At 41.5% G+C, this 10,813-nt stretch overlaps 1 protein-coding gene across 1 annotated transcript; it reads left to right on the plus strand.

The window, feature by feature from the left end:
* The first annotated feature begins 1,410 nt into the window (after positions 1–1,410).
* NDUFV3 (NADH dehydrogenase (ubiquinone) flavoprotein 3, 10kDa) lies at positions 1,411–7,048 on the plus strand. Its single transcript, XM_009327994.1, has 2 exons — positions 1,411–2,388; positions 6,658–7,048. Exons 1-2 carry the CDS (start codon positions 1,422–1,424, stop codon positions 6,822–6,824), a joined length of 1,134 nt encoding a protein of 377 aa, XP_009326269.1. The 5' UTR covers positions 1,411–1,421; the 3' UTR covers positions 6,825–7,048.
* The last annotated feature ends 3,765 nt before the right edge of the window (positions 7,049–10,813 follow it).

The raw sequence follows: 10,813 nt of genomic DNA on the forward strand, positions 1-10,813 counted from the left end.
GCCCATCCTCCTACTTCCCCCTGCCCTCCCTCCCCACCCTGCACCTTCCCTCTGGCAGAGAAGTATGTGTCTGAAATTATTCAAAAGTATTACCTGTATAGTAAACTGATAGTTTTTTCATTTGTACTTATGTTAAGAACTCTGTATTTCTTTCTTAAATACTTTGCTTTTAATTTCATGTGTCTGTCTCTTCTGTGATGTTTTCATTTGGACATTCTGAATAGAAGCAAGTCGTTAGCAACTAATTATAGTAGCTCCTTGAATCATACAAGGTATTACTGTAAAATACTAGGAAGGGGGAAAACTGCATCTAGTTTACGGTCTTGTAAGGTAGACTTGGGTTTCCAAACTGTGCAGATAAATCTGCACAATAGACTGGAAACCTGTTGAATTACACTGCTGGTTGGAAGTGGTGCAACTCATAAATGGAGTTGGCTTTGCTGTAGCAAATTTCAGCAGTGGTGTATCTTCTTAATGTGCTCCCAGTCCTCTTTGTCCTCCTGTTTTCTGTAACCGCAACAGTATTTGCTATTGAGGATATCATTGGCACAAGCATCCAAGTGGTATTTGGTACTCTCTGAAAGGGCCTGAAAGTTGCTGCTTTCTCTTCAGCTGTTGGCTCCTTGTCTGGAGAATTTAGCTTAATCAAAGTATCCGTGAGGGAGAAGAAACAAAGGCAGGCTAACATGAAGCATTAGGAGATCCTCTAAGACTTTTTCTACAGAGAGGTCTCAAACCAAAAATAGGAAGTGGAGGCAGTGAAGACTGGAGGAGGTAAGGTCTTGGGGAAATAATGTTAAACTGTGTTAGACACAATTCAGTTGGTAGGTCAGGAGGACACATGAACAAGGAATACTTTCATGTATGGCCTCAGGTATCTCTTACTCTGCTACTTTGTCTCTAGGGAGTCATCCCTCCCTACTGCTTTAAAGGTAACTATTGCGAGAGGCTGGCTATTGCTATGTCTGTTTACTATGTCTTCTGCTTCGCTGGCTTGTTCATAGACAAATATTATCTCTGTAGCAGCATATTTGAAGAGCTCAGCTAACAAGCTATCTTAATGTTCATCTGAGATAGGAAGGTGTCTGTAAACCATTTTTAGTGATGCAGAATTGAAGCACAGAGAAAAACAGCTCTTGCGAGGAGTCTGGCAAAGCAAAGAGCAAAAGGCATTATCTCACGAGTTTCAGCATCGCAGCAGCAAAAACTGTTAAGTGTTAACTATAACTCTAGTTTCTTTAGCTTAAAATGTCTTAAAGCTTTCTGCTTCTTAATGGCTGTATTTAGTATAGTAACTTCTTTCAATTTGCTTTTTGCACCAGATTATCTCAGAAAGTTAAAATTGTATGACTAAGATCACTAATTAACAGCGGTGTCGGATATAATTATGATAATCCTCTTTATGCCGTTTCCTAGATATAATGGCACCACAGGGAAGCACCAGGCTGCTAGCCATCAAGGCACCAGCTGAATTTCCTAAAATGTTGTCTTCTAGCTCTCTCCTAGTATCTGCAAACAAAGGTGAGAGCATATCTAGTACTAACCTCGAGGAAGCTTCAAAACCTTCTGCTGAAGACATGAGGATGTTCATGTCAAGAAAAACCGTGGTTGCATTTCCTCAGCGAGTAGTTGTTTCTTCCCTCGAGGAAGAAAACCTCGCTACACCTGCAACAGAAGGAGGCTTGAGGAAAGACTTAGTTGAGGAAGAAACTTCATCTTCGTCCAGCTCAGATTCAGATTCTAGCTCAGATTCTGAGGAAGAAAATGATGGTGATGATTCAGAAGTTGCCATTAAAACCAAAGTTGAATTTCCTCAGCAAGAGTCCATCTTTTCTGAGAACATAGCGGTAAAGGCACCGATGCTAGCAAAAGAGAACTTGTCCCAGAAATCCCCCAAGAAATATGTAGCTAAGAAGAAGCCACGCAAAACAGAAACTGATGTGTCTCCTATCAAGCAGGTCGCATTTTCTAAAACATCAGTCAGCCATGAAACATCAAAATCCAAAGCAAGAGACCCCAAAGTAAAATCAACTCCAAAAACAGCAGATCGGCAGAAGCTGGTCTTAGAACCACGCAAGGTTGAAAGCCAAGACCTGACCGATGCCACTCATAAATCTGATTATTTGGAGGAAAAATCCATTGGAACTCGAGTAGCAGCTATTCAGCTGAAAGCTTCATCAGTGACTCAGGAAGACAAAAAGCAAAAACTGGTATCCAGAGGAGAAGAAAAAAGGGTGAAGGAGTCAGAGGAGTCAGAAGCAGAAGCAACGGCTCCTAAACTAGAAGAAGAGACTTCTGAAAGCACGATGTTGGTGATGGGCTCTACAGCAAAGGAGGAGACCATTCAGGAAGCAGGAGTCCAGGCTGGAGAAAGAAGCATGATAGAGGGTACACCTTTAAATTGTTTGAACTGTATTGATTCGTCTGGGCTAGGGTTTAACTTTTTTAAAAGGGTTTCCAAATCTTCTCTGTTCGTGATTCTCTGATCTTTATACTGAAGCTAACCGTGTAGCTGTGACTTTCTGGAAGATAAATTCTTGTTCATGGCTAATTGTTACAAGAGCTCAGTAATACTCAGTTTTCAGTTACGCTGTGAAAGGAAGTGGTCTTCATTTCACTTTATAGTTTCATAAGCCAGTTACTCATAAAATGAAAACAAGATTGTTTCCACTGTGAGAAAAATCATGGGTTTTATATGACAAAACTTGTTTTCCCTCTTTTCTCGGAAGGATTCGGTAGCTGCCTTTCTTCTGAGTGAAATTTGATGCTGTCTGATTTTTGCATAAATCCTGTTGTCTTTCTCTCTCTCTTTTTTTTTTTTTTTAAGTCTTGCAGTGTGACAGATTTCAGTAGACTTTAAGAAATCATAGTGTAATGCCAGAAACAGGTATTGATTCTGAGATTGGTAGGTTGTAAGCGAGTCATGTTGAAGTAGCACAGAGTTGATCTTATAACCCAGTTTTTATAGTGAGTTGGGGAGGAGACAGTGATATGTTTTAGGAAAGAGCATCGTGCACCATGTAATCATCTCCCTAGCTATACTTCCCTATCTAACTTACCCTTCTTATTTACTACCAGTCCTGTTAATTTACTTAGTGATCTCATTCTGTGTATTTCAATAGCAAATGCCCTTCTGTCCTGATCTGTGGTGGCTTACCGTTCTTGCCTTTCAACTTAGGCAGCATACCATTCTTAAGACCCCCCCCTACTGGTTGCTGCTTTGAATTAAAGAATTTGCCTCCTTGGAAGTAAAAGCAGCATAATTGTAAAGCTGCTTGGATATCATCCTTCAAGTGATACCATTGCAGAAAAGGACCTGGGGGTCCAGGTGGACAGCAAGTTGAACACGAGCCAGCAATGTGCCCTTGCAGCAAAGACCATCAATGGTAACCTGGGCTGCATTAGGAGTGTTGCGAGCAGGCTGAGGGAGGTGATCCTTCCCTGGTGCTGTGTTCAGTTCTGGGCTCTGGAGAGAGCCCAGCGAAGTGCCACTAAGATGATGAAGGGACTGGAGTATCTCTCCTGTGAAAGGCTGAGAGAGCTGGGACTGTTCAGCCCGGAGAAGAGAAGGCTCGGGGGGGAGCTCATCAACGTATGTAAATACCTGAAGGGTGAGTGCAAAGACGACGGAAGTAAGACTCTTTTCAGTGGTACCCAGTGACAGGGCAAGAGGCAGTGGGTACAAACTGAAATACAGGGGTTTGCCTGAATCTCAAGAAGTGCTTTTTTTTTTTTTACCCGGAGGGGGATGGAGCACTGTGGTGGAGTCTCCATCCTTGGAGACATGCAAAAGCTGTCTGAGTATGGTCCTGGGCAGCCTGCTCGAGCTGACCCTGCTTCTGCATTTGGGGTTGGACCAGATGACCTCCAGAGGTGTCTTCCTACCTCAACCGTTCTGTGACTCTGTGAAGTGTCTAACCAGGTTAAGTGACAAATAATTGCTTTTGTACATCGGTTTCCAGGATACAGTGCTGAGTAAAAGACCTGCCTTCTGTTTTAAGGGGTTAGTCGGCTCATAATTTGATCTGTTTTATGAGTTGGAAGCTAAGCTTGCCTTCCTCCCTGACCGCAACTCAAATGGTAAAATGCAGCGCTGTTTGCAAGTGACATTTTCATTTACTTGTTCTTCCTTGCAGTCAGCAGCGGAAGCTTTCTTTAAAAAAAAAAAAAAACAAAAAACCAAAAAACATTGGGAAAGGCTATTTGTGGTTATCTACAGATAATGCTTTTCTCCCCCTTCATCCACAGTGGACTTCTAGATGCTCAAGCATTATTTTTTTTTCCACATTGAAGCTGATATGAAGACCCCAAAAATGAGCTCAGTTAACTTCAAGTATGAGAGGGAGGACTTGGTCTTAAAATGTGCTAATGATTCAAGGTGAAGATTGTTACGCATCGAAGATCTATGAAACAGCCTCCCCTACTCTAACGCTGTAAATCCACAATAAGGTTAAGACCATGTGACAAACTTTTCCTGCAGATCTGTATCGATGAGGCAATAGTACCACTGTGCCTCAGACCCATCGTTATCATAACCGCACCAGCAAAACCCGTTTGGGTAGGACCTGGCTTTGCTGAAAACGACACGTTTGCTGTTGAGCTCCTCTTGCTCTGTGGAGATGGTAAGGCTGTGTGACAGCAGGGAAGTTTGTTGGGTACATGCTGCACCCCAGCTAGAGGACTCTGCTGCAGTGGCTGTGGGGAAGGTGGGGGTTAGTACAGGCAAGTTCACACCCCTTACTGCTGGTGAAGTGTCTTTGGGTGCCAGGGGGTAGCAAAGAGTCAAACCTAGCTACACCGTGTTCAACAGCGTCACTGGTATCTCCAGGCGTACCTTGCTCTCTCTTCCTTTTGAGGCCTTCTTTGAGAACACCTACCGCTTTTCCATGTTTAATGTTCACAGTTAATGATAATACCTTCTGTAATCTGTCGGATATATATCAAACAGATACATCATTCTGTCCTGTTCCTGTGTTCTTTTGTTCATCTGCAAACTGCAGCAGGCACACTGAACATGTAAAAGCAATTTTTCCCATTACAAACCTGGATGTTAAGGTGATGTCATCCACTTTGTAGAGCAGGCATGCTAAGCAGTCAGCAAAAATTGCTGACTTCAACTGCTAAGTAAGTAGCAAAATAGTAGCATGGTAACGCAGAAGTATACCTCTGATTCGTTTCGGAAGAACATCCTGTGAAATGCTCGCTCTTTAAGAGAGAAAGCATAGATGAAGTCTGAAGCACGGAGAGGATGAACTCGGAGATAAATTTTTCCTTCGAGAAGCCGAGTACAGTGTATTTGGGCAGGAAAAATGAGACTCCATCTGCTTTTCTTCCTGAGCATCTGTCTCTTAATTTGGAACAACTGTCTCTTGCAGGTTGAATGTACACTTGCCTACACTTGCCTGTTCTTGGGGCTATTTGCAGCAAGGACCGCATCATCTGGTTCTTATATTTGTAGTGTTGTCTCCTATGAGCTGTCTCAGTAGGAACTGAGCAGTAGGCGCAGGGATATTTCCTTTTATAGGTTGTGTGTGTTGTTTTGCTGAAACCATGGCCTTACTACATTGTGTTTTATAAGCAAGTCTTGCTAAATGTTACGGATACGTGCTCTTAAACTGATAGCATTACATTGCAATAATTATGTTATAATTAAAGGGAAATTCTGGTGTTCAGCTGCTTGAGTTCTTGTATTTTTACTGTAGATGGTTGTATTACAAAAAGCAGCTTAATACGATCTAACCTAAACCACTACATACAAATTTATATGACAGAGCTTTTCGCTAGATTCTACTTCTGTCTTTCCTATTGTTAAAACTCTGGGTATGTGAGAATAAATTAGTATTAGGCATAAAGCTTTATTTCTTGCAGTTTCCTTGGTTGTAAAATCAGCCCGTAACAGGAACCTTTTATGTAAATGGTACTGTCTAAATTTGCATAATATTCTAAAAGTGTAGGAATTAATGTTGGCTTTAATGTGAAGTAAGGAGTTCGGAATAACTTTATTAGGTTATTCTTTTAGGAAGAAGAGCTGATACAAAGTTTAGAAGATTATATTTAGAAGGGCAATTTACATCAAAGGCCCTTGATATATTACTGTTCAGTATAACCACATTTGAAATTAAACTGTGGAGATGTCAGTAATTCCATCACTTCTCCCCATGGAAAAGATTCAATCTGTAAAGTAGTTCTAATAGCTGTATCTCGTGGTCTGACATGATGATATATCATTTGTACTGCTTCTTCGCCTCTCCTGGCTTGCTAAGAATGTCACCTACTGTTCTGGCTGGAGTGAAAACCAAGGCAACTATGAAAAAGCCAGGAAATGCAGACATATGCCTTCAAAATAGAAATGAAATGTTCTGCCCTATCCTCCCCCAGCATTAAGTGGTAGTTTGGATTTGGAAACCTGTGCTGTATTAGATGACTTGTACTGATTCCTGTTCCCCTACTGCGTACTAATGTGCTGCTTTAGGATCAGACAAGGTACCGGCAGAACTTAGTAAACTTATCCTTTTGTTATAGTTGCTGACTTTTTTTTTTTTTTTAATGTTGACTGGATGAGGGATCTGAGAGTATATGAAGGTTGGCTCAGTAAATAAGAATGTTGCCCTCTGGTGTGGCATCCTTATAGTCACCAGTTACTGTTTGTTTTCACAGAGACCACAGCAGCTGCTGAGCCTGCTCCAGAAGAATTCGATAATTCTACCTACAAGAACCTTCAGCATCATGAATATAACATTTATACCTTTGTTGATTCTGTTGCGGTTCTCTCAAAATTCAGGCAGCCTCAGCCATCTTCTGGAAGACCATCACCAAGGCACTGAAAAGAACCGCGTTTAAAACAAATGCCCAGGCAGAATGATAAATTGTTCTATTTAGCACTGTTGCTTCATCTGTGTTCTAAATCAGATAATAAATAAATGCATGATAACTTACGCTTGTGCTTTTGAACAGCTCTTCTTGGTTCTTGGAGTCCCTCGCTTCTTGAGGGACATGAATGAGCTGCAAATGAACCATCACTGAATAAAAATAGCTTTTATACCTCTCAGTAGATATTATTTGGTGACAATGTAAAAAAAATCCTGGCATTTCAATGTCTCCAAACTTTTGATACTGACCATTCTTTCAGTACCGTGTCAAAGAACATAATGGCCCTTGTGCGTGTGTCTGTTCAATATGTGCCATGATTTTAGTAGGTGGTGTTATCACTGTAATGCAGCGGGCTGTTCTCCTTGCACACAAACATGTTCCCAGCACTGAAGAGGTTATGTTTACTCTGGATTTGAAGTTAGAATCATTGGCTGGAAACGGCATAAGTAGTATTTTTCTCCTGTGGCAAGACTGTATGTTTTGTGTTAGTAGAGGAATGTAAGTTTATGTAATGTGATTGAAACACCTCAAAACCTCTGCTGTTGTAAAGAGAGAACATACAGCTTCATTTAATCTTCTGCTGGGGGTTCTAGCATCCAGGTTCTGCACTAATTGAAATAATTTAAAATGTAAGGGAATCTCAGTGGGCAGTTCCTAATGAACTATACTACATTGATTAAACTCTGAGGAATAACGTATTTCTATGGGTAGGATCATTTGAATGTTACTTTTAAATGTGATGAAAGTAGCATTATGGTAAAATCAGCTCCTGGTACTAATTGTTCAGTGGGACTACGTTTCAGTTCCCACTTTTTTTTTTCCCCCACAATAAAAGTTAAGATTGCTGTCCAGCTTCACTCTCACTCTGCAGAAAATGTGAGAAATGAGGCACTTCTCAATATATGTTATCAGTGGTTACAGTTGGTCTCAGTAAATTTTGTATTTCCATCCTATTAGTAACAGTCTTCTGCCCTCTGGGAAAACTGCCTTGATGACCACCAGCTGTTGTGGGTTTAGTTCCATTTTGGCTTCTTGTTCATTTGGGGTTTTTCAGTGTTAATTGGTCTTTGAGCAGTTGTACTTGCAATAGCGCCAGCATTTTCCATCACCTGCCTGTATTCTTTCAAGCAACAGAATATGCAAGATCAAAGGGAAAACGGAGTCAGCTTTAGTAGTCTATCTGGATATTGGACGCAAATCCCTGGGTGCAATTAGTAGAACAGCTATTTTATACTCCAACTTGGCAAAAATGTGGTAAGAAGGATCAAGAGGCCTACATCAATCTGCAGTGTAGAATTTTAAGTCGGGAACTTCTGGCAAGCAATTTTATTGTCCTGTAAAAACTAAAAAGCATATTACTGACTCTAACTATGAAATTTAAAAATCAGCAAATGTATAAATCCACGTGCTTAGGAATAAAGATCAGAAAGTCACTTTGAGACACCAGTGGTACCACATACACTGTTCTTGTAAAAGGGGAAGAAATTTGCTGTTAACGTTAAAAACATGAAAGAATAAGGAAAAGGGTCTTCCTTTATTAAGGGCCCACCGGAGGGTCCTGTAAAGCTGCTGTGTTTTGTTATTAGCTGAGACTCCGTGTAGTAACCTGAACCCTGCAGCTTAGATCTGTGTTGGTGCTGAACTGTGTTCCTAACTGGTTTGTGATAACGGAAGGAGGCTGCGAATTATCAGATAGAATCTAAACAGCAAAAGTTAAATGTAGCCCATTAATGTGCTTATGTATTTACTAAATCTACCCACAGTAGCTGTGATTGTTAGCTGTTTGGAGTCAGACTTGTTCATCTAGTGCCCTTTTTCATTTCTAAGGAGGGTTGGTGTTATAAACACCGACTTAATCAGCTGAGGAGTGGGTTGAAACAGAAGTGTGTCTTGCTTTCAGTCAGCTCCTACGCTCTCCTTAGCTGCGTGTCTAGCTAAGGAGATTCTAATCTGTATTTGGGCTAGGCATTTTGCTACCCTTGTTTCACGGTTACAGCAAAAATTAATGGTTAATGCCCTTCCTATCCGTGCAATCCTGTCTCTCTGTCTTCCGGTGATCTTTTCTGCACCTCTAAAATCAAGCTGGAAGTCAAGTAACTTCATAACTCTTCTGGTACCTATGGTGCGTGTCTTACGTCTGTTCTGTTCAGTGAACCAGTCTGCTCCGGGAAGGGCAGATAATGTGAGGAAGGGCACCAGGACTTTTTCCCACTGTTGTGTTTTCCTGGACTTCAATGAAAAAGGCTTCATTTTTTTGTTCTTGGCTATTATCAGATGTTATTGTGTTTGAGTCATATGCTAGCATTTAAATTTCAAGCAGGATGTGATACAATGTGCTCAAATTCTGTAATGTTAGTAATTTTGTCTTGCTGTGCTAGGCGCTTGTCAGATAGAGTCAGGTACCTTGTTCTAAAGAATATATAATCCAGGATATTAACGTAATTCCTGGAAAACCTCAAATGTGAAAGAAAGAAATTCAGTCTCGGCTTAGTTTTTGTGAAAACCAGCTCTTCAGAACTAGCATAAACTTCAGAAGTGAGGTTTCCAGTGTAAGTAGCGTGTTACTGTGGGAGTACATAAAAATCTGGAAAGTGGAATCCGCTAACTTCTCATTAAAAAGATGAAACAACTACTTTCCTTGTCAAAGGGAGTGGTTTTCAAACTTTAAATCCTTTGGGTTTGGGGTTTTTTTTAGTGTAGCAAACGTACGTTTCCTGCTAATAAAGTTGCTTTTCATAATTTCCTTCCACTTTAGATCCTTCAAAAGTAACTTATGAACCCGGAAAGTTCTGGACAGCAGTCGAAAACCCACTAATCTAGGTCCAGAAGTAGTAATGCAAGCAGAGTTTGTGGTGATCACTTTAGTTATTACAAGCTGTGCTGGTTTTGGCTGGGATAGAGTTCATTTTCTTCATGGTAGCTGGTATGGGGCTGTGCTCTGGATTTGCGCTGAAAACAGTGTTGATAACACAGTAATGTTTTCGTTGTTGCTGAGCAGTGCTTACACAGAGTCAAGGCCTTCTCTGCTTCTCACAGCGCCCCACCAGCCAGTAGGCTGGGGGTGCACAAGAAGTTGGGAGGGGACATGGCTGGGACAGCTGACCCCAAATGACCAAAGGGATATCCCACACTATATGACGTCATGCTCAGCATATAAAGCTGGGGGAAGAATGAGGAAGGGGGGGATGTTCAGAGTGATGGCATTTGTCTTCCCAAGTCACTGTTATGCGTGATGGAGCCCTGCTTTCCTGGAGATGGCTGAACACCTGCCTGCCGGTGGGAAGGAGTGAATGAATTCCTTGTTTTGCTTTGCTTGCGCGCACGGCTTTTGCTTTGCCCATTAAGCTGTCTTTATCTCAACCCATGAGTTTTCTCACTTTTACCCTTCCAGTTCTCTCACCCATCCCACGGGGGGGAGTGAGTGAGTGAGTGGCTGTGTGGGGCTTAGTTCCTGGCTGGGGTTAAACCATGACACAAAGTCAAGATTTTTTTGGTCCTCCTGGTGCCTCCTTTGGCATCCAGTCATGGTAAGCACTGCAATCTATAAGGCTATCTTCAAGATTTATTTTAAATTTGAGAAATGAGACTTTTAACGGTGTGCACTTACAGATCTTCCACAGTATAGCCCCAATTTTCAACAATCAAAATGCATTCAGTGCATCTCGCTCTGTGTGGTTTCCTGTAAACTCATAAGCTATAAAAAATGTGCCCTCAGTCTTTTGTCCCACCAAAAGAGATGCCATCATCTAAGCTACTTGTACAGTTACATCGAGTCTGCTCTTAACGTGATAAAAAAATGATGAGAAGTTTTAAGGCTATTGTATTGGGTTTGCGTTGCAAGGTTTTGGTAGCAGGGGGACTACAGGGGTGGCTTCTGTGAGAAGCTGGTAGAAGCTTCCCCTATGTCTGATAGAGCCCATGCCCGCCGGGTCCCAGATGGACC

The sequence above is a fragment of the Pygoscelis adeliae genome, unplaced genomic scaffold (genome assembly GCF_000699105.1).
Source record: "Pygoscelis adeliae isolate BGI_AS28 unplaced genomic scaffold, ASM69910v1 Scaffold154, whole genome shotgun sequence".
In the NCBI taxonomy this organism is placed as follows: domain Eukaryota; kingdom Metazoa; phylum Chordata; class Aves; order Sphenisciformes; family Spheniscidae; genus Pygoscelis; species Pygoscelis adeliae.